Source organism: Geotrypetes seraphini, chromosome 11, assembly GCF_902459505.1.
Source record: "Geotrypetes seraphini chromosome 11, aGeoSer1.1, whole genome shotgun sequence".
Lineage (NCBI taxonomy): Eukaryota > Metazoa > Chordata > Amphibia > Gymnophiona > Dermophiidae > Geotrypetes > Geotrypetes seraphini.
Genome location: NC_047094.1, coordinates 19,967,177 through 19,991,441, shown reverse-complemented (window position 1 = coordinate 19,991,441; position 24,265 = coordinate 19,967,177). Strand labels below are relative to the sequence as shown.

At 42.3% G+C, this 24,265-nt stretch overlaps 1 protein-coding gene across 1 annotated transcript in view; it reads right to left on the bottom strand.

The window, feature by feature from the left end:
* Positions 1-4,003: 4,003 nt before the first annotated feature.
* The window catches only part of LOC117369381 (interleukin-9 receptor-like), a 39,024-nt gene continuing 18,762 nt past the window's right edge, over positions 4,004-24,265 (bottom strand). Inside the window, exons 5-9 of the mRNA XM_033963863.1 lie at positions 19,707-19,843; positions 16,935-17,112; positions 10,837-10,951; positions 8,544-8,628; positions 4,004-4,486 (exon numbers count right to left, since the gene is read on the bottom strand). Coding sequence (XP_033819754.1) covers positions 4,004-4,486; positions 8,544-8,628; positions 10,837-10,951; positions 16,935-17,112; positions 19,707-19,843 — 998 coding nt within the window. The remainder of the gene's footprint in view (positions 4,487-8,543; positions 8,629-10,836; positions 10,952-16,934; positions 17,113-19,706; positions 19,844-24,265) is intronic.

Here is a 24,265-nt window from a genome sequence, read left to right as displayed (position 1 = left end):
TTTAAATCGAACCTAAAGACTTTTTTATTCAAGGATGCATTCATAACATAACATAAGAATTTATTTCTAGACTGCCATCACCGTTAAGTTCAATGTGGTTTACAAAAGACTAGCTACCATACATCAAGTTTCAAGTTTCAAGTTTATTGAGTTTTAATATACCGACCGTCAGCAAGTATCTGGCCGGTTTACAATAAAAATTTTAAAAGATAAATAATTAAAAAATAATAAAAGTGCACACCAAGCACAAAAACAGGACAGACATGAAAGTGAGGGAAAAAGGGAAATGGGAGGGGAGAGTTACATGTTAAAAGAAGAAGGGAGAGAGAGGGGAGAGGGTAAAACGTGTGGGGCGGGATTGCTTTAGAAAAGCGGTTTGCTGAATATGGAAAGAAAAAAAAAATAAAATTTGAAAAGAATGAGAAGATAGAGAAAAAAAGATAAAGAAGAAGAAAAAAAAAAACCCAAAAAGGGTCTCTAAATACAGGAGAAGGCGTCGCTAAATAAGAAAGTCTTCAGGCTTATCTTGAATTTATCAAGTTGATGTTCGAATCGAAGATGCTGTGGCAGAGCATTCCACAGAGTTGGAGCTACTACTGCGAAGTTTATTTTTCTAGTGTAGAAGAAGTCTTTTATGGAAGGGATTAACAAAAGGTTCTGATCTGCTGACCTCAGAAGGCGTGTTGGGCATTGTGGGATAAGAAGCTTATCAAGATATAAAGGCTGGTGGGAAAGTCTTATTTTAAAGGTGAGCAGAATGGTTTTATAGGTGATACGGTGTGTAATAGGGAGCCAGTGTGCTTCCTTCAAAAGTGGAGTAACATGGTCAAATTTGCCAGTTTTATAGATGATTTTTATTGCTGTATTTTGAATTATTTGTAAGCGTCGGAGCTCTTTTTGGGGGAGTCCATTGAAAAGAGAGTTACAATAGTCGAGGTGGGAGATAACTAGAGAGTGAATTAAAATCTTAATTGAATCCGTATCTAGAATTGAAATGAGGGAACGGATAAGGCGAAGTTTAAAAAAACAAATCAACGTGAAGAATATGTTAATATTAAGAGATAAGAAATTTATTAAATAAGAAAGTCTTAAGTTATTTCCTGTAATGAGGGTAAGAAATGGATGATGATGAAAGCCGCTTGAAATCCTTGTCCCATAAAGCAATTTGAAAATAGAGGGTTTTATCACGATATCTTTTGTACCTACAACCCTTAGATGGAGGAAAAACAAAAAAAGGCTTTGGCAATTTGCAAGTATTGTGTAAAAAAATGACAAAACAACTCAGTTAGGCAGGATGGAACCAAATCCATTAATACCTTATAATAGAGACACCCCAATTTAAAAAGAATTCATACCTCCACAGGTAACCAATACAATTCACGATAACAAGATGTGATGTGATCATATTTTCTCAGTCCATAAATGAGCCTAACCACAGTATTCTGGATTATTCGCATCTTAAGTAGATTTTTCTTAAGCCTCCTTTTACGAAACTACGAAGCAGTTTCTAGTGCGGGGAGCCGTGCTGAATGGCCCGTGCTGCTCTCGATGCTCATTGAGTTCCTATGAGCGTCGGGAGCAGCGCTGGCCATTCAGCAAGGCTCCCCGCGCTAGAAACTGCTATCGCAGTTTCATAAAAGAGGGGATTAGTGTTCACCAAATAGATGATATTGCAATAATCCAAATGCCCGAGAACCAATGACTGTACCAGAATCTCTTCATATCTTCTGCACAAACGGAATCCTCCTCTTCCCTAGTGTATTAACCTTAAATATCTTCCTTTCCTATTCAAAACTGTAGTTCTCCCCTCTAAACCCTTGTAATCAAATGTAATTAACATCAATAATGTTACATCTGTCTGTCCGTACTGTAAGTGTTAATGATTGTTTTCCACACTTTATTATTGCACACCGCCTAGAAGTTACTATACACCCAGCGTTCTCCCTCTATCCAATTCTATGGTCACCCAGTCAAAGAAATTGATCAGATTTGTCTGACAAGACCTGCCTCAATTTCTTTGACTGGGCGACCAGAGAATTGGATAGAGGGAGAACGCTGGGTGTATTTTGATTTTAGCACAGCTGTCTAATGAATAAACAGTGCCCTTGGTATGGGCCCCACAGTGACAGACTGGGTTAGGAACTGGTTGAATGGAAGGCGACAGAGTATAGTGGTGAATGGAGATTGCTCTGAGGAAAAGGATGTTCCCAAGGGTGTGCCTCAAGGTTTGGTTCTTAGACCCGTTCTTTTTAATATTTGTATAACTGATATTGCTGAAGGGTTGACTGATAAGATTTGCCTCTTTGCAGATGATGCCAAAATCTACAATAGAGCAGACACCCCTGATGGTGTGGAAAACATGAGGATGGACCTAATGAAGCTTGAGGAATGGCCTGAAATTTGGCAGCTAAGATTAAATGTTAAGAAAAGCAAGGCCATGCATTTGGACTGCAGAAGCCTGAAGGAACGGTACAGTTTAGGGGGCAAAGAACTTTTGTTCATGAAAGAGGAGTGGAACTTGGGTGCAATAGTACGTGATGATCTTAAGGTGGCCAAACAGGTTGAAAAGGCAACGGCAAAAGCTAGAAGGATGCTTGGATGCATAGGGAGAGGAATAGCCAGTAGAAAAAAGGAGGTATTGATGTTCCTGTGTAAGACTCTGGTGAGACTTAGAATAATGTGTACAATTCTGGAAACTGCACTTTCTAAAAGATATAAACAGGATGGAGTTTGTCCAGAGGAAGGCAACTAAAATGGTTGATGGTCTATGTCATAAGACATACAGGGACAGACTTAAAGATCTCCATATATATACTTTGGAGGAAAGTCAGGAGAAGGGAGATATGATAGAGGCGTTTAAATACCTATGTGGTACAAATACATATGAGGCACATTTCTTTCAATTGAAAGGAAACTCCAAAGTGAAAGAGCATCGAATGAGGTTAAGAGGTGATAGGCTCAGGAGTAATCTGAGGAAATACTTTTATACAGAAAGGGTGGTAGAAGCGTGGAATAATCTCCCGGTAGAGGTGGTAAAGACAAAGACTGTGTCTGAATTCAAGAAACTGTGGGTCCGGCACGTGGGATCTCTTAGGGAGAGGAAGAGATAGTGGATGCTGTGGATGAGTCATTTGGCCTTCTGCCATTGTGTTTCTATGTTTCTTACAAGTGGTCACCCTCTGTGGCTGATGGCTTAGTTATATCCTTAGCAGAGTAGATGGTGTCAGGTCAAAAGCGCGCCGGGACAAAGGCGCGTGCAGACAATTGAGCGCAGCGCGGAGGTGCGTGCCGCAGAAAATTACTGTTTTTAGGGCTCCGACGGGGGGAGGAGTGGGGGGAACCCCCCCACTTTACTTAATAGAGATCGCGCCGCATTGTGGGGGCATTGTGGGGGGTTTGGGGGGTTGTAACCCCCCACATTTTACTGAAAACTTCACTTTTTCCCTGTTTTTAGGGAAAAAGTAAAGTTTACAGTAAAATGTGGAGGGTTACAACCCCCCAAACCCTCCACAATGCCGGCGCGATCTCTATTAAGTAAACTGGGGGGGCTCCCCAACAAAACCCCTCGTCGGAGCCCCTAAAAACTGTAATTTTCTTCGGCGCACGCCTCCGTCTTGCGCTCGGTTGTCGGTGCGCGCCTTTGTCTTTCGCGGGGTTGTCTATGAACCGAGTAGACAGAGATAACAGGGTAAATTGGATGGCAGTTTGCCTGTGTTACTGTGGAGCTTTGCCTTTCATCTCCATTTCCTTGTTTCGTCTGATGTTCCTAGTTTGTTACCTGGAGAATTTCTGTAGGCGCTAGGCTAGGTATGGCCTTGTTTCAATGTAAATCCAAACAACATACCGACAAGAGAGAGTCCTTGCCTCAAAACTGTAGCACACAGAAAAAAGAAAGGCAAGTGAGACGTCTAAATCAACCAACACTTTCTTTATTGATGTAGTAGGTCAATAACGGCACTGTTGGTTGATGCAGACACCTCACTTGCCTTTCTTTTTTATCGTTTCAAAGCAAAGCAGAATAATCGTTACTGCAAGAACAGCAACTCTCAGACTCAAAAGACTCCTGAAACGGGAAAGACTCTTGCTCTGTTTGTAAATCGGTGATGAGATTTTTGTCAGGAACATTCTGGCTTGAGGCTGCACCGATTGTTACATTAAAGGCACTTGGAACTGCATTTTGCTGACAGTAGCCTTGCCCAATGCAGGATATCAAGCCAGTTGCTACTTCATTCTTCCTTACATAGTTGCGTCCTACATATTGCTGAAATGGCAAATAGGTATCCGAAAAAGAGGTACAGGCTTCTTCCCGAGGAGCCACCCTGTTGTCGTTGTGGAGTGGCTTGAAGTAGGTGATATGAGAAATAGGTTCAGCTTGAACATTTGATATCAACAGGTAACATGTAGCCAGTTCTTCTTCGTTTTTCTTTTCCACTTCAGCGACTCCTTTTACATCCTGTTTACATGAATCACGAGGTCTGGTCCAGGTCTGAAAATTAAGCGCGAGAGGGTTCCAAATTATTTACAATTCAACATAAAACGTACAATTTTGTTAACAGCATAACAGTAGTAAAAAGACCAAGGGCTCCTTTTACGAAGGCGCTTAGAATAGCGCGTGCTAAAATGCCACCTGCGCTAGCCGCTGCCTCCTCTTGAGCAGGTGGTAGTTTTTCGGCTAGCGTGCACTATAGCTTGCGCTAATCCGGTGCGTGCGCACCTTCATAAAAGGAGTCCCAAATATAAACAAATACAATGAATGAGGTCAACTCAAAATCAGCAAACTGAAACTTAATAATAGGACTACCATGAAACGGTTTCAGAAATATAGTTATAACAGCACTGAAATTCAGCTAAGAGAGATATAATACCAAGTTAGTATAATATTTTTAGACACCTAATAAGCACACATCAGAACATTAAGATTGGAGGGATGCCATTCTGAAACAGGGCGATATCAGTCCCTGTGAAAGAATGCTGAATCATTCCCTCTCTCCCCTTACCTGTCACAAATTAACCCTTATCTTAATTTAACTAGTCCTTATTTGGAAAGGATGTCAGCTGACAGGCCGTGAATACGTGCAGAGACTCAGGTTTTGTCTACAGGCATTGCCTACGTGCAGAGTTGAGGGTGACACATTGTAAATGCATGTGACTTTGTATCCACCAATCATTAGACATGTAATCGAGGGAGTTACTATGATGTCAATAGCATAGAAGCATAATAAAAGGGGTTCAGAGCTAGCCACTGGCAATGCCTCCTTCCCGACTCATATCCTGTGTGTGTGTTCGCTGTGTTCCATCCCTACATGAGATAACATACCCCCACCCTCTTTTTATAAAGGCACGGTGGTGGCTGCCACATGGCAAATGCTCCGACGTCCATTGTATCCCTATAAGCTTTGGAGCGATTACCAAAGCCCGCTGTGATAATCGCCTTTGTAAAAGACACTAATGCTTTTCTACAATACAGCTTATCACATAGTCGAGGGGCCAAGTTCAGTTATTATATGGGGACAGGATAGGTAACACAGAGTCTGTTGAGATAAACAGATGGAAGGCTAAACTCAGGGCAAGTTGTATATTCAATTAAACAAGATATAAGCAACTGATTTAGTTACAGTGTGTGGTAGCAAGCTAATCCTGATGTAGAATAAGTATATAGACAATCACCCTATGTATTAACCCTTTATTTGGCATTGTTGCTGAGAAGCAACATGTGTCTTCTATGGCTCTTATAGGAGATCTGCATCTCCAAATGCCTGTTTCTTGGCACTGTTGCTCTCATTCAACATCAAGTTACGTAAATCAGCCGATTAAAGATTAAAGGCTCAAGATCACCTTAAAAAGCACACACCGAGCAAATTAACTTTCAGGTTCCATGATGTCATGGTGTCATTCCACTGGCTAGGGAACTGAGTAAAAGGGTTAGCAACCATGGCTAGTGAATCTAGCTCTCAAACCGATTTAGCGACGATCGTTAGACAAACGGACACTTTAGTGCATCTAGCCTCTAGTCACAAGCATTTATATTGGCTCTATGGCTGGTGCATATGATTGTGCTTAAAATATGGGTGAATTTGGAACCCCCGTATTAGTTTTCTACATGAAAAAGTAGGCGTCTTTAGCATAGACTCCAAATAGGTGCTTTCATGGTATCTAAAAATAAGCACCCTTTATAGAAATACTCTTTTGTGATTCTATTTATTTATTAAATTTTTCAAATTATTAAACAAGCACTTCAATTCTTGAATACAGAATTACATCATTAATCAAAGACACTTAATAAATCTAACATCACTTTTTACAGTAATGTAAGGAAAAGAAAAAGTATAGATTATTTAGTCCTCAAACTTAAAAATATGGATCCAAGTATTAGTATAATAATAAAGGAAATATACTTATTAATTACAAGAACAGCTCAGGAGACAATGATAGAAACCCCCAATAGCCTGGACTTAAACTGTTGGTAGAGCTATTGGACCAAACATCACTCCCCCTCCCCTTTCCTTGGCAGATATAAATTCCAAAAATTGCTTTTGTTCGAAAAATAAAAAATGTTTTCCTTGTAGTGAAACACAGCATTTTGCTGGAAATTTCAAAATAAAGGATGCGCCTAGAGCAGGGATCTCAAAGTCCCTCCTTGAGGGCCGCAATCCAGTCGGGTTTTCAGGATTTCCCCAACTAATATGCATTGAAAGCAGTGCATGCACATAGATCTCATGCATATTCATTGGGGAAATCTTGAAAACCTGACTGGATTGTGGCCCTCAAGGAGGGACTTTGAGATCCCCGACCTAGAGCCAAGGTTCTAGGTTTATATAGAAGAAATTATTTCCGTCTCTTCTGTGTCACTTGAGAAATATCAGGAAAAATCCGGATTGCCGAACTTATCATTCATATGTCTGAAGTAAAGTTTAAACTTTCTTTATTGATATTTTGAACTTGACAATGTATACATTTGAAAAATAAAAAATAAAAAACTGTATGAAAATACATTATTAACATCAGAATTATTACAATAAAGATTTTAAATCCCTTCTTAACTTATAACAGTAATGATGTAAAGTTTAAATACAAACGACTCCTTTTACTAAGCTGCGATAGCGTTTTTAGCGCATGCTGCAGATTAGCGCGCGCTAACTCCCCCACTACGTGGAAAAACTAACGCCAGCTCAATGGAGGCATTAGCATCTAGCGCGTGGGGCATTGTAGTGTGCGCGTCTTGGTAAAAGAAGCCCAAAGTCTCTGTCATGCTCCAAGGCAAACGTTACCAGTAAAGTTATCCTTTCCGTAACTACTTCCAGGGAATTCTCCCCCAAAATCTGTTAAGTTCATTCCTCCCTTCTCTGTTTCTTCCCTTTCAGCAGGAGTAGAACTCTCCTGTTTCTTTCCTGTAGATATATATTGAGCTGCGGTGATAGGCGGCAAGTTAGCTTGCGGAATCATCTATAATAATAAAATGCTAGCCGCGCATGCGCACTCTCGCCGCGTGCTCCCTGAGATCTGATCTGTCGCGCTGTGCTGGCGAGAGTGTGCATGCGCGTACTACGTCACCAGCCGACGATCACCTCCACAAGCTGGGACTGGGGCACAAAGAGCGCCTCCTGCCCCCCCCCTCTCCGGGACAAAACGAGAAATGGAGCAGGGCCGCCCTCCGCGACAGACCAGAGGAGTCCGAGTCCTTTGCTGCCCCCCCCTTCCCTTCCCTTCCCACGGACCCGACGACGAACCTGGCAATTCAAGCAGCGTGTGCAGCAGTCTTCACACGCTGCTTCGGGCCCTTCTACTGCCCTGATTTGCTCTGCCGCGTCTCTGATGATGTCATCAGGAACGTGCAAGAGTAAATCAAGGCAGTAGAAGGACCCGAAGCAGCGTGTGAAGACTGCTGCACACGCTGCTGGAATCGCCAGGTTCGTAGTTGGGCCCGCGGGAAGTGAAGGGGGGGGGCGGCAAGGACTCTCTATCCAAGTAAAGAACAAATGGCAGAGACCGGGCCTGTACTAACTCCCGTGGACAGGGGGAGCAAGAAGAGGTGCTGATGGACAGGGGGGGAAAAATGAAGGGAGGCCTACTGCTGGACAGGGGGAGCAGGAAGAGGTGCTGATGGACAGGGGGGGGAAAATGAAGGGAGGCCTACTGCTGGACAGGGGGAGCAGGAAGAGGTGCTGATGGACAGGGGGGGTGGAAATGAAGGGAGGCCTACTGCTGGACAGGGGGAGCAGGAAGAGGTGCTGATGGACAGGGGGAGGTAAAACAAAGGGAGAAGGGCTGCTGCTGGATAAGGGGAGCAGTGAAGGGGTGGTGGTGGACACAGAAGAGGTAAAAAGAAGGGAAAATGGACAGGGGGAGCAAGCAAGGGGTGCTGGTGGACAGCCAAAAGAAAGAAAGACAGAAATACAGAAAGCGGCTAAGGAGACAGAGAGAGAAAGAAATAAAGACAGACACACACATATATTCTAGCACCCGTTAATGTAACGGGCTATAAAGCTAGTATAGAAATACTCTTTTAATGGCAAACTACAATAAAAAATGGAAATTGACATTACCTGAAAATTTCCACGGTATTCTCCATAGAGTGGTTGAAAAAATGCAGTGGGTGTTGGTATGTTCTTCGAAAGGGCTATTTTTATTCTGTGGTTAAAAAATGAACAGATTACATTTTTTTTAACCTTTTCTTAAGAGTCTTTTATATAAAGAAAAATCTATGCAAAAAAAAATAAAATTATACTTTGGAATCAGAAAACAGCAGATTATCACTATAAAATGCAAGTGGTTCCCCCCCCCCCATTATCCCCTCCTTTTATTAAACCGCGGTAGAGGTTTTTACCACGGCCTGGAGCGCTAAATGCTCCAACGCTGCTCCAACGCTCATAGAATTCCTATGAGCGTCGGAGCATTTAGCGCCCCGGGCCACGGTAGAAACGCCAATGCTGAGCTATTGCTTAGTATTTGTGCCCAACATTGGCGTTTAGAGACCTTTCAACCACTAGCGATTTAGAATTTGTCTTTTCTTTGGAACAATTTGGTGTTTTCGAATGTGGGACCCCCAGATGAAGACATTTCTATATGCCGAAATATGGCCTGTAACCCATTTGCTGCACCATCTTGACAGCTGATTTGCCACACTGTGTTTGAGAATTCATTGTGTGTTTCAATTGCACCGGGACAGATAGGGAAAATGCTTGAGTACCTGATTGTAAAAACCGCTTAGACAACCTTGATAGGCGGTATATAAAAATCCTAATAATAAAAGTAATAAAAAAGTAATGAAATCATCTGTTTTCGGTGATTACTCCCTTTCATAGACTGGTATAACCTGGAACTATTTGCCAGCTTTGCCAGCTGTATTTGATTTTATTGGGGTTTTTTTAAAATTTTTTTTTACTGCTTTTATGTTCTATAGGGCTCATAATTGAAACAGAAGTACGTCTAAAAACCCGCCCAAGTCGGTCCTTGGATGATAAAAAAGACAGGTCGTCCAAGTGCTGATAATCAAAATGGGGTTTTAGACATATCCAGGGACTTTTTAGTTCTCTGAATCCTGCTGTGCACCCAGAGCTGAAAGGAATGTTTTTGGAAGAGTGGTTAGGGTGGAATGTGGGCGGGATGAGGGCTGACCTAGGGCTCCTTTTACTAAGGTGCGCTAGTGTTTTTAGCGCACACAGGAAATTACCGCGCACTACACTTCTAGAACTAACGCCAGCTCAATGCTTGCCGGAGTTTTGTTTTGTGACTCCTCCTTAGTGGAGTTTTGAGGTTTTCTTGCTTGTTATGCCGGCTAATTAGGAGCCATTTGAGGACATGAAAAATTGCTCCCCTTTTACTAAGCTGGGGTAGAGGTTTCTACCGCAGCCTGGAACGCTAAATCCTTTGACGCTGCTCTGACGCTGATAGAATTCCTACGTACATCAGTGCTAATTGCACAAGTGACAACACAAGGAAGCATCCATGTGCTAATGCAACGCACAGTTCACATCCATTCCTTGCCCTTAACCTCCCATTTCCTGCTACATAAAACGGTGATGGGACAAAAGTGCGCCGGACAAACGCGCGCCGACAAATGGGACCAGACAATTGAGCGCAAAACTTCAGTATGCCGCACTAAAACCTTATTTTAAAGGGTTCCGATGGGGGGTGTGGGGGAAACCCCCCCACACTTTTCTTAATACTGTTCGCGCTGCCGTGTTAGGGGGGGCGTGGGGGGTGTAACCCCCATATTATACAGAAAACTTAACTTTTCCCCTAAAATATAGTGAAAAGTTAAGTTGCTTCTATAATGGGGGGTTACAACCCCCCAAAACCACCCCAACGGCAGCGCGAACAGTATTAAGTAAGTGGGGGGGGGGTGTTCCCCCCCCCACACCCCCATCGGAGCCCTTTAAAATAAGGTTTTAGCGCAGCGCGCTGAAGTCTTGCTCTCAATTGTCTGGTCCCATTTGTCGGCGTGCTTATGACTATGAACCCATAAAACAGCTTGCCGTTAAGATGTGAATTAGCACATATCACGCTAGCGTGCTGATGGTTATGGCTTTCATGCGTCCTAATTCACTTACTAACTGCTGTGGCACTATAGTAAACAATGCCCTAAGTCAGTGGTTCTTTAACCTGTCCTGGGGGGCTCCCAGCCAGTCAGATTTTCAAGATATCTGTACTGAATATGTATGAAAGAAATTTGTCTGCCTACTGTCTACTTTATAGCTCATGAATATTCATTAGGGATATCTTGAAACCCAACTGGCTGGGGAATCCCCCAGGACGGGTTTAAGACCCACTACCCTAAATTTATGGTATAAAGTACAGAAACAAGAATAGCAGCATGGAGTGGGGGGGGGGGGTTACCTGGATGAAAATTTCAGATTCACAAATAAGTATGTACTGATCATTGCAAGAAGAAGTAGAATTAGCAAGAATCCCATATCTTTGTGACGTATCGTGTCCTGTCTTTGTGAAAAACCTGTAGAGAGATTTTTTTAAAACATGACAAAATGATTTGTGCATCACGAAGTTGAAATCAGGAAGGACTAGTAGGGACGGGCATGAATTTTGGCAGCTACCACAGAAGTCAAGGGCTGGAGACAAAGAAGCTGAGAATCCTTAGCTGGAGTGCACATAACTTTTATCTGCTTATTAGCTGTGAAATTTTATAAAAGCGTTTGTTGTCACATTACATTACATTCGTGATTTCTATTCCGCCATTACCTTGCGGTTCAAGGCGGATTACATACGAATTGTTAAGATATTAAAAGATACATAGGGAAATGTTTGAACATTTTCTAATTTGCTAAGGAGTAGGTAGTGTTTCAGGTGAAGCTTGGGGCATGTCTGGTTGTGTTCTATTGGTTTTATGTATTTTCTGAAGAGTAGGGTTTTTGTTTCTTGTTTGAAGGTTTTGTAGTCTGTGGTCGAAGACAGCAGATTGGTGAGTTGTCGGTCCAGTTTCGCTGCTCTGGTGGCCAGTAGGTTGTCATATAGCAGTGGTCTCAAACTCAAACCTTTTGCAGGGCCACATTTTGAATTTGTAGGTACACGGAGGGCCGCAAAAAAAATAGTTAATGTCTTATTAAAGAAATAACAATTTTGCATGAGGTAAAACTCTTTATAGTTTATAAATCTTTCCTTTTGGCTAAGTCCTAATAATAATATTGTCATTTATAACTAAAGAGACATATGATCAAGAAACTTTTATTTTACTTTTGTGATTACAATAAACATACCGAGGGCCTCAAAATAGTACCTGGGGGGGCTGCTTGTGGCCCCCGGGCCACGAGTTTGAGACCACTGTCATATAGTTTTCTTTGTTTGACATTTTTGCGAATAGTGTGTGGGTTCTCCTGTGTCTGGTTGAGGTGGATTGAATTAGTCGGTTGTTCCAGTAGGTTGGGCTGTCTCTGTTTATAGTAGGCAGTGAAATTTGAAGTATACTCTGTCTTGTATTGGGAGCCAGTGTGAGTCGTGGGATGCCTCTGTGACGTGGTCGTAGTTTTTCAGCAAATTGATAAGTCTTACGGCTGTGTTTTGTATTTTTTGTAGTTGTTTTATCGTGGTCGCTGGGCAGGGGAGATCTGGCATGTTGCAGTAGTCTATTAGGCCTAGGATTAGAGATTGTACCAGCATAAAATGGTTGGCGCAGCGGACTGAGATCCTGGGTAACTGGGTTCAAGTCCCACTACAACTCCTTGTGACATTGGGCAAGTCACTTAGTGCTCCTTTTTAGTGCTCCTAGCGTTTTTAACGCACGCTAACCTCAGGCATTAGCGTGTAGTGCGTGCGGTAATGTAGCGTGCACTAAAACCGCTAGCGCAGCTTAATAAAAGGAGCCCTTAACCCTCCATTTGCCCAGATACAAAGAACATCTTAGATTTTGAGCCCACTAGGGATAGCGAAAGTAGCTGTATATCATGTGTACAGTGCTAATAAGAACATAAGCAGTGCCTCCACTGGGTCAGACCAGGGGTCCATCAAGCCCAGCAGTCCGCACACGCGACGGCCCATCAGGTCCAGGACCTGTATAGTAACCCTCTATCTATACCCTTCTGTCCCCTTTTCCTTCAGAAAACTGTCCAATCCCTTCTTGAAATCCAATACCGTACCCTGTCCTATCGCGCCCTCTGGAAGCGCATTCCAGGTGTCCACCACCCTTTGGGTGAAGAACTTCCTAGCACTGGTTCTGAATCTGTCCCCTCTTAACTTTTCCGAATGCCCTCTCGTTATTGTAGTTTTCGAAAGTTTGAAGAATCTGTCCCTCTCCACTTTCTCTATGCCCTTCATGATCTTGTAAGTCTCTATCATGTCCCCTCTAAGTCTTCTCTTTTCCAGGGAAAAGAGCCCCAGTTTCTCTAATCTTTCAGCGTGTGACAGGTTTTCCATACCTTTTATCAATCATGTCGCTCTTTTCTGGACCCTCTCGAGTATCGCCATATCTTTCTTTAGGTACGGCGACCAATATTAGGCGTAGTACTCCAGATGTGGGCACACCATCGCCCGAAACAACGGCAGGATAACTTCTTTCGTTCTGCTTGTAATACCTTTCTTGATTATTCCTAGCATCCTATTTGCTTTCTTAGCAATCGCTGAGCATTGTGCCGACGGCTTCATTGTCATGTCCACTATTACTCCCAAGTCCAGACTCTCACTTAATAACATGTAGCTGTACCTTGGGTTTCTGTTTCCCATGTGCAAGATCTTACATTGAACTTCATCTGCCATCTCATCGCCCACTCCCCTAGTTTGTTCAGGTCCCTTTGTAAATCTTCGCAGTCTTCTTTAGTCTTAGCCCCATTAAATAGATTGGTGTCGTCCCTGTTTCTAGATCATTTATAAATACATTGACTATCAGCAGTGTGCATCTACAGTGGTAGCGAAGCACTATACAAATGATTCATAGTAGTAGTAGTAGTAAAAAAAACTTTGGACAATTTTGAGGAAAGTAATTACATGGCATGCGTTGCCAGAGGATGTGGTAAGAGCTGTTAATGTAGCTGGTTTTAAAAAAGGTTTGTACAATTTCCTGGAGGAAAAGTCCATAAACAACTATTGAGACAGACATGAGAGAAGCCACTGCATGCCCTTGCTACTTTTTGAGATTCTGCATGGAAGCTTGATACTCTTTGAGGTTCCGGAATGTTGCTGGGATTCCGGAATGTTGATACTCTTTGAGATTTTGCATGGAATCTTGATACTCTTTGGGGTTCCAGAATGCTGCTACTATTTGGGTTTTTGCCAGGTACTTGTAACTTGGATTAGCCTCCATGAAGATGGGCTACTGGGCTAGATGGACCAGTAAGGCTATTCTTATGTTCTCATGTGGTGATAGCACATGATTGTTGTTAGGAGCACCATTTTGGAGATGGCACCAATAGGGCAGGAGCAACCGCGGATTGATCCTGCCCTAAGGCTACAGGATCACCAGGTAAAGGCCCATAGTGATGGCAAAGGCCCTTTAGGGGAAGTGAAGAGATATGATCAGGGGCGTGGAGGTTTGATTGGCAGTGCAAGGATTGTGATCAGGCAGTGGAAGGATTGTGATTGGGGGTGGGGGGTAGTGGAAAGGAGAGGAGATGGTACTGTCCCCATTAGGCTCCAGCCTGAGAGCATTAGAGCTAGGGTTACCAGACATCTGGGAAAACCCTGATATGTCCTCTTTTTAGAGGACTGTCTGGGTACCCGGCCGCGTCTGGAGGGCCTCTGAGCATGTGCGGATGACATCACACGTATCAGCGCATGCTCGGAGGTCCTCCAGATGCGGCCCAGAAGTCAGAGAAGACAGACAAGACTTTGTGGTGGGCGGGGCCAGGGGTGTAATGGGGTGGGGCTGGAGGCAGAACAGGGCGTGGCTAGGTGTCCGGGTTTCTATTTCCAAAAATCTGGTAACCCTAATTAGGGTGCACCTTTGAGACCCAGTGTTCCCAGCACAATAAAATAGCCTCAACTTTTGGTAGGGCAAGATAAGCTAAGCCAGAGCCCTTTAAGTCATGCTAATAATGTACATACATTTATAGTAGTCTATAATTTATGTACAGAACTGTGTGTTCCGTCTGGGTTCCACCCAAACTCTTCCCACCTTCCAACTGCACACCATCACACTTTGGTACTATTTAATAGGATACTACACGTTGGCATTTATATGGCGGTATTTTGGCCATTTTTCATTGTTTTTGCTGACTAAATGTTGGCATTCTCCTTTGAGAATTACCCTTTAACCTCCCAATTCTATAAATGACGCTTTGAGTTATGCATGCAGATATGGGCGCACGCACAATCTGCATGCACAACTTAACTGACTAATGAGCCAATTAGTGCTGAGAATTGGCTTCTTAACAAGCAGTTATTAGCATTAATTGGTTTTAATTAATCCACACCTAAAATTTACGCACAGAGTCAAAATGGGACAGAAATGGGAGGGTCACGGGCGGAGTGGGGCATTTATGAAAGCTACATGAGTATTTATAGATTTTCCACCGCATTTTCACTGGTGCAAATGGTCTTACCTAAAGTTAGGCAAAGCTCCCAGGCAGAAGTGTTATTCTACAAATGGAGCCAGACTTTAGGCGTCATTTATACGATGGCACTTAGGGGGAAATTCTAAAACCAGCAGCTGAACGTAAGCGACAGTAGGCGCCCGGCTGGCGTCTAAGTTCATTGAAAAACGCCATTAGAAACAGCAAAAAAACCCGGCAAGGTTGAAACGCCTACTGACGCCTAAATAAAAGTAATTGGAATCATGACTAGGTAGACGCTTTAGGCTGCGGAACGCCAAAGTAGGCATGTCCTTCACAGAGTCCTAAACAGCAGAATCTTTCTGCTGATTGTTTGGACTTGACCAATTTCCTTTAGAGGTTGGATATAGAAGCTCAGGTCCTCGCAACATTATTAGTCTGCCTTGCTATCGACTCAGACAGAGAGTGGCTGTTGAAATTACTTTTTAGATACTGAGATTTTTGGTTCATAGACAAAATCGCGCGAGACAACGGCGCGCCGACAACTGAGCGCAGACAACTGAGCATAAGGTTGACGGCGCGCCGAAGAAAAGCACTATTTTAAACGGTTCCAATGGGGGGTGTTGGTGGGGAACCTCCCTATTTTACTTAACAGACATCGCGCTGGCGTTGTGGGGGGTTTTGGGGGGGTTGTAACCCCCTTCATTATACTTGAAACCGAACTTTTTGCCTGTTTTTTAGGGAAAAAGTTCAGTTTTAAGTATAATGTGGGGGGTTACAACCCCCCACAACGCCAGCGTAATGTCTGTTAAGTAAAGTGTGTGGGGGGGGGGTTCCCCCCCCGTCGGAGCCCTTTAAAATAGTGCTTTTCTTCGGTGCGCCGTCAACCTTGCGCTCAGTTGTCTGCGCTCAGTTGTCGGAGCGCCGTTGTCTCGCGTGATTTTGTCCCGTCACCAGATTTTTCTTTTATGACTTATAAAATACAGATGTACCCAGATGTTTCCAGAGCCACCCAGAAGAGAAGAAAACAGTTCTTAATTCTGAGACCACAGGTCCTACAGCCAGGAGCGACCTTCACATTGAGATATCCCTATAAATGTGTAATGGTTTCTAAAGAAAATAGATATGTTTTTTTATGAGCCGCAGCAGATATCTAAATTTATTTCTGTTAAAGGTCAAGTAACTTCCACTTCCTGATAAGGGTACGCAAGTAAGAACAGCTCAATGGGAAATAGATTTGGGGGTCTTTAAGCCTCATCTTTATTGTTAAGTTTTATGGAATAATGTAGCTCAGTTTATTTTTCAGCTCCTTTTCCAAAAATCGTGGACTAATTATACTCTGATTTAATTAATATGTTTCCTGGAAACTTTGAATTGAGAACACTAGTTCTTATTGTTTAGATAATTTCTGTTCACTATATTTTTTCTTATTTTTGACGGATGTTATTGTCAAAATTTTTAAAAGCATAAATAATTTTTTTTAAAAAAACCCCAAAAAACTAGGTATGTCCAATGCCGGAAGTGGTGTTAGGCGGGCAAAAGTGGCAACCTAGTCGTGATTCACGGCAAGATAGGTGGCTGAAATGTAGGCCCGGAAAATCCGGGCCTATATTTCAGCCACCTATCTTTGCTGCAGGATCCTAAAATTAGACCACAGCTGACATAAGTTGATCGTGGCGGGGGAATTTATCCCCGATCAACTGAGCTGGCAGGACTCCCCGAAGCCGCGGCAAAGAGAGTGGCAAAGAAAGGCGGCTGAAACGTAGGCCAGGGTTTTCCGGCCTACATTTCAATTGCCTATCTTTGCAATCAGGCGTGATTCTCTAACCGGCGCTGTTGTGTGATTGATACTCAATTGGCGGCCGCTGTTAAGGCGGCTGCTGACTTGGGCGCCGGTTAGAGAATCCTGGGGCTTGGTGAGTTTTTTTTCAGCACCGATTTTTGTAGGTGCGATATATAGAATGCACTTCTTAATGTATAAGCCTGTTGAGTCTGGTTTACCTGCTGCCGTAGTATTGAATGCTATCTGAGGGCTCCACTCACTCCACTCACTTCGATATAGGGACATTTCAGAAGTTTTACAGCGTACTTGCGCCTGGTATCGGGCATCCGTTTCCAGCTCTGATGCTTCGATTGCTATATATTCTATAGAATTGTTCAGTTGCTTGCTCTTTGCCTTCTGCGTGAAATAAAAATAAGAAGCTATAATCGTTTGACACTGCTGCTGCAGAGCATGCCCTGAGTCCCTGGAAGGTCTGTTGGACAATCGTGATCTGAACTAGACAATGACACGGTGAGAAAATTCATCACCGTTCCCGTCTTCGCGGATAACCGCGGGAAATAATCCCATGTCATTTTCTAGTGTCTATTTCAACCTCAGTCCTTCTTCAAAGCAAAGCTTGCGGGTCAGTGGTTGTGGCCATTCGTACTCTGATTCTTATGTGAGCCAAGGATAATGAAGCCATTGTGACATCACTGATGTGATTGGCTCTTAGGCACTGGTGGAATGAGGCATTATGACATCACAATATCTGCTCTGGATACTAGAGACTGTCATTCTGTAGGGTCTGTCTCAACCTCAGTCCTTCTTCAAATCAAAGCTTGCGGGTCAGTGTTGTGCCCAATTATACTCTGATTCTTCCCTCTCTCCTTAAAGAATGACATGAAGATGGTTTCTCGCAGTTATCCGCGGGGACGGGAACGGTGATGAATTTTGTCACCGTGTCATTCTCTAATCTGAACAATCTTCTGATCCCACCTAGTGATTATGGATGAGAGGCACGTGCAAACACCAGAAGTGTATTCAAAAGTAACTTGGTACACTGACCTTTGAGGAAAGGACAAAAGCGCTCCGACTGTGCACAGGAGAATTTGGCATTTTAGGGGCACAATTGAAAGTGTGTTTGGGAGGGGTTCAACAAAGTTAAAATTCAAACCGTGTCAGCATCCCCCGGATTGTGGTGTGGGGGTTCCCCCTCACACCTCCCCTCAGAACGGAAGAGCCGGGCTTCGGGAGGAGAGTGCGACTTTTCGGTGTATTGTGGGGGCTTCCCCCCCATACCCCCCTCAACGTGAGCATGAGGATTTTTAAGTGTAGTGGGGGGGGGGGTCCCCACACCCCCCCTCAGAGTGCAAACGGGAATGGTCAGAGCAGCTTCAGGCGGCAGCGTGCATTTGTTCTGTGCGCAAATGTCAGAGTGTGATGGTCAATGCGCCAATGGCGGAGCGTGATTGTTGGCATGCCAATGTCCGACGCGCTTTTGACGGGTCACCATATAACTTATATCTGAATATCTATATAATTAATATAATTAAGACTGAATATCTGACTGGCTGATGGTTGGAATATGAGGACCAATTTGAGCTCCGCTGCTCCAGGCAATCATTCGGGGGAAATATCTGATCCAAACACATCAAATTCATTAGAACGGGAATCCTAAGTATCCCGAGTCAACTGAGTATTAACTGCTTACATTGTGCCTGGCATCGGGCATCCTTTTCCAGCTCTAATGCTTTTCCATTTCTGATCTGAAGAAGAAGGGGTTACCATAGTAACATAGTAACATAGTAGATGACGGCAGATAAAGACCCGAATGGTCCATCCAGTCTGCCCAACCTGATTCAATTTAAATTTTTTAATTTTTTCTTCTTAACTATTTCTGGGCAAGAATCCAAAGCTCTACCCGGTACTGTGCTTGGGTTCCAACTGCCGAAATCTCCGTCAAAACCTACTGCAGCCCATCTACACCTCCCAGCCATTGAAGCCCTCCCCAGCCCATCCTCCACCAAACGGCCATATACAGACACAGACCGTGCAAGTCTGCCCAGTACTGGCCTTAGTTCAATATTTACAATTATTTTCTGATTCTAGAATCTTCTGTGTTCATCCCACGCTTCTTTGAACTCAGTCACCGTTTTCCTCTCCACCACCTCTCTCTCTCTTTCTTTGTCTTTCTCTCGCTCTCTTTCTTTCTTTGTCTCTTTTTCTTTTTCTTTCTCTCTCTCTCTTTCTCTTTCTCTTTGTCTTTCTCTCTCTCTCTCTTTGTCTTTTTCTTTCTCTTTCTCTCTCTTTTTTTTCTTTCTCTCTCTCTCTCTTTGTCTTTTTCTTTCTCTCTCTCTTTCTTTGCCTTTCTTTCTCTCTTTCTTTCTTTCTTTCTCTTTCTGTCTCTTTTTCTTTCTCTCTCTCTCATAGTAACATATAGTAGATGACGGTAGATAAAGACCCAAATGGTCCATCCAGTCTGCCCAACCTGATTCAATTTAAATTTTTTAATTTTTTCTTCTTTGCTATTTCTTGGCAAGAATCCAAAGCTCTAACCGGTACTGTGCTTGGGTTCCAACTGCCGAAATCTCCGTTAAAACCTACTCCAGCCATCAAAGCCCTCCCCAGCCCATCCCCCACCAAACGGCCATATACAGACACAGACTGTGCAAGTCTGCCCAGTACTGGCCTTAGTTCAATATTTAACATTATTTCGAAAGCTAATCATAAACTACATTAATCCCCTCCTTTACAAAGTCGCACTAGCATTTGTAGTGCTGGCGGCCGCAGTAACAGCTCCAATACTCACAGAATTCCTATGAGCGTCCGAGCTGTTACTGCTGCGGCCGGCGTTAAAAACGCTAGCACGGCTTTGTAAAGGAGGGGGTAAGTTAGTGCAATTTTTAAAAAAGGATTATTTTTTTCTTTTATATTTTTGTCTTATTATTAGAGTTAAAAAAAAAAAAATCCTGCTTCTTAAAAATGTCACCAAAGTGTGCAGAATTATTTACCTCCCAGGGTGCATCTTCTGTCTTATAACGCAGTTCGTATCTTAATTTATCTTTGAGCGTCCCAGAAACATTCCACACTATAATATACTTATTTTCACTGAAGCTGCACAAAACATTATATGGTGGATTACATTTAACTGTAATACAAAAAGAGATGGAAAGAATTTGCTGTTATTTTTTTTTTAAAACACTTTATTTCAAATTAATGTTTTTTTCTTTTTCAGATAAATGTTGCTTGAATATGAATAAGAAACGTTGGATTGGAAAGGGACTCTACCATAAATACTGTATAATATAGGGGCCAGATTTAACTCTGGCATGTGGTGGGGAAGGGTCCGATTAGATCAGAAGGTCAAGAGATTTATCTTTCTGGTTTTTATTTATTGTTTTAGCTCTTGTTTTATTTTATGATTAATATTGCAGTTTTGTATTTATGCACCATGTTGAATGGAAATACGCCAAGGACAGCCTATAACTATATAAATGTTGTTTTTAATAAATAAATGATAGAGGATGTCCCCTTGGAAGCTGTGACATTAGCACGAGTTGTTTAGATTTCTTCCAGAAATGCTCTAAAATGGATGCATCCTCCTCCATCCCCTAGGTAACTCTCTCTCTGCTTAGACCCACTCCTTTAAAGGTTCACAGTGCCTCTAGGCAGCTGCCTTACTGTCTTAGTGAAATATTTGTCCTATCACTAAATTGCTGGCAAACATTTGTAACAGACCTCCATTTGCCTATGTAGCAAACTGGCTGGAAATGTGTTTCCAGCCCATAAGAAACCCCACAAATTAGTACTTTTGCCCCCTTAGTCTGTATCGTCACTGCAGATGTTCTGAATTATGAAGGAGTGAGTCTGCAGGCTGTTTCTATGTAGAGAATGACACGGGGGACAAATTTTTCCCCGTCCCCGCAGGAACTCAATTTTCCCATCCCCTCCCATGCCTGTGAGTTTTGTCGCTATTTCTGTCCCTTTCCTGTAAGCTCTGCCTTAACGGCACAAGCCTCGAACACTTATGATTGTACAGGCTTGTACAGATGAGGACAGAGCTTGCAGGAATGGGAATATATGCCCGGTTATTAAAGATCAAAAAATAGGCTCCGATATAAAAAATAATTATAGGCCCATTGCCAATATTCCATATTTAGCTAAAATAACAGAAAAAATTGTTTTCAACCAAATATCAGAATTCATAGAAAAAACCAATGTGCTACACCCGAATCAAACAGGATTTAGATTAAACCATTCTACTGAACACTCCTTAATTGGTTTAACAACATCAATACTATACCATTTAGATCACCATACTTCTGTCATATTGATTTCTCTTGATTTATCGTCTGCTTTCGACACTATTGACCATGATCTTTTGATAAATAGACTTCAATCAATCGGGTTAACTGACCAAGTTCTACTTTGGTTCCAGTCTTATTTCGATCAACGCACATCGAGCGTCTCTTTTAACGATGCCATTTCAAATAGTTTTTCTCTTCCGTATGGAATCCCACAAGGTTCAATACTTTCGCCTATTTTATTTAATATCTTCTTAGCCCCTCTGTTGACACTGTGCCAATCCATTGGATTTACAGTATATGCGTATGCAGACGATATCCAATTAATACATCCAATTAACACCAAAAATCCACAAGAAATAATAAAAATAAATGAGAAACTACATCAAATTTATTATTGGCTGGAAACCAATAAACTTGCTTTAAATATTCAGAAAACAAATCTTATGTTCTTTCCCTGGAAAGATTGTGAAATACTTTCTTCACCTATAACTATTAAAGGCACTTCTTTAAAGATGGCTAATAATATCAAGATTCTAGGAGTTACCTTCGACAATAAATTGTCTTTCCATGATCACATAAGTCAAGTGGTAAGATCTACTTTTTATAGACTTCGTCAGATTCGATCGGTATCAAAATTTTTATGTGCAAAATCATTGAATATCTTAATTCATTCCCTTGTAGTCTCCAAACTTGATTACTGCAATGCATTATTTATAGGCTTGCCACAGAAAGAGCTTAAGCGATTACAAATAATCCAGAACGCCGCTATTAAAATAATTTATAAAGCCAAAAAATTTGATCATGTTTCACCCCTACTTAAGAAAGCACACTGGCTTCCAGTAGCACATCGAATATTATTTAAACAATGTTTACTCATCTTTAAAGCTTTAGAATATAAAACTCCAGCCTTTATATTTAGACTTTTGATACCTTACACTACCTCTAGATCTCTTAGATCTCAAGACCAACACCTATTAGTAATTCCTTCACTAAAAGTTATTAACACAAGGCGTAACACAATCTTTTCTATAACAGCCCCTCAATCTTGGAACAACCTTCCACTGTACCTAAGACAGGAAAAAAATCTGGCAAAATTTAAGTCTGAACTTAAAAGTTTTCTATTTATAGATGCCTTTAATGATTAATTTTTTTCGCATTCTTAATTTAATAGGTCAATTGTCTTCGTCTCCCTTCCTATTGTTTTTCCCTTGAATTAATGATTTTAATACTGAATGTAACCATTAAATAATTTTCCTTTTGTTTCATTATAATTTGTAGAAATACCCTCAAAATGTACTGTAATATGTATATATAAGATTATCATTTGTTTAATTTAATAATTGTAAGTATGTTACCAAAAATTTTTATTTATTTGTACATCGCCTTGAATTTTGAATAGGCGATAAATCAAAATACTTAATAAACTTGGATAAACTTGGAAACTTGGCAGGGACAGGAAAAGAGCTCACCAAGATGGGACGGCAAAATGAGTTCCCGCGGGGCAGGGAAAAATTTGTCCCTGTGTCATTTTCTACTTGGGAGTACAGTATAGAAAACTGAATAAATAAATAGTGTGAAAAGCTTCAGCCTCTGATAACCAGAGATGGTATTGTGATGTCATAATGCCTAAGAACCAACCTCATCAGTGATGTCACAATGGCTTGATTGTCCTATACTTGGCTCACTTGTACTAATGCAGTGTAGAGAATGACACGGGGACAAATTTGTCCTCATCCTCACAGGAACTCAATTTCCCTATCCCCGTGAGTTTTGTCACTGTTGCTGTCCCATTCCTGTAAGCTCAGCCTTAACTGCCCAAGCCTCAAAAACTTATAATTTTAAAGTGTTTGAGGCTTGTGCAGATGAGGACGGAGCTTGCAGGGATGGGGCAGGAAAAGAACTCGCAGGGATGGGACGGGAAAATGAGTTCCTGTGGGGATGGGGGAAATATTTGTCCCCGTGTCATTCTTTGCTTCTATGAACTTCTGACTTTCCAGCAGAATCAGCACATCCCCAGTAGAGCTCCGACTACAGAGCCAATCCCATAGGGCTAGAGTTTGACGTAACCAATAATTAGTGTAGCATGAAAATGGGTGATTTACCATTCTAGGAGCATTCTGTCATTCGGAATTCCAGACAGGCCGTTCACAGACAGAAATTGATGTAGTTTGCCTTTTCACTTTGGTGGGGCAAAGGGAACAGAATATATTGTGAAAATGGGGAATGGGAACCACCACACAAAAAGAAAAAAACAGCCAGGTACTCAATCTCGGATCTAAACGGGACGCTCAGCTAGCTGTCCCGTCGGCCATCTTGGATCTCCCAATCCTGGGAACGGGAACCAATTCTGCATTAGTACCCGCAAATCTTTTTGAGAGGAAGGGGGCACTGCTCCCCACGCCCACCCCAAACTATGCCTATGCAACCAGGTGAAAAGGCCTGCCTGACTGTCCAAGAGTTCTAAGGCATAAGTGGGTTACATTCCTTCAAAAAAAGTGTCACCAAAGCCGTTGAGGGTGCCCATTTTAGTTCATCTCAGCAAACCAGTCAGGGCTGTTCTCGCATGTTGTCCATTATAATTGATGGCATAAAGGCAGTTCTATAACTAGCTGACCACATTTATACACCACCTATAAAGACTAGGGGACATTCGATGAAGTTACGGGGAGATACTTTTAAAACTAATAAGAGGAAATATTTTTTCACTCAGAGAATAGTTAAGCTCTGGGATGCATTGTCAGAGGATGTGGTAAGAGCGGTTAATGTAGCAGTTTTAATAAAGGTTTGGACTAGTTCCTGGAGGAAAAGTTCATAGTCTGCTATTGAGACAGACAATGGGGGAAGCCACTGCTTGCCCTGGATCGGTAGCATGGAATGTTGCTGCTGTTTGTTTTCTTGCCAGGTACTTGTGACCTGGATTGGCCACTGTGAAGACAGGATACTGCGCTAAATGGACCACTAGTTTGACCCATTAAGGCTATTCTTATGTTATGTGAGACAAGTATAGGACAATCAAGCCATTGTGACATCACTGATGAGGTTGGCTCTTAGGCATTGGTGGAATGAGGCATTATGATATCACAATCTCAGCTCTGGAATGTTGCTACTATTTGGTTCTCGCCAGGTACTTGTGACCTAGATTGGCCACCTGGGCTAAAAGGTCCATTCTTTTGACCCAGTAAGGCTATTCTTATGTTCTTAAGCATTTTTTGAGTACAAATCCAACTCCTGGCATTATAAAAAGTGAACCACTCATCAATCCT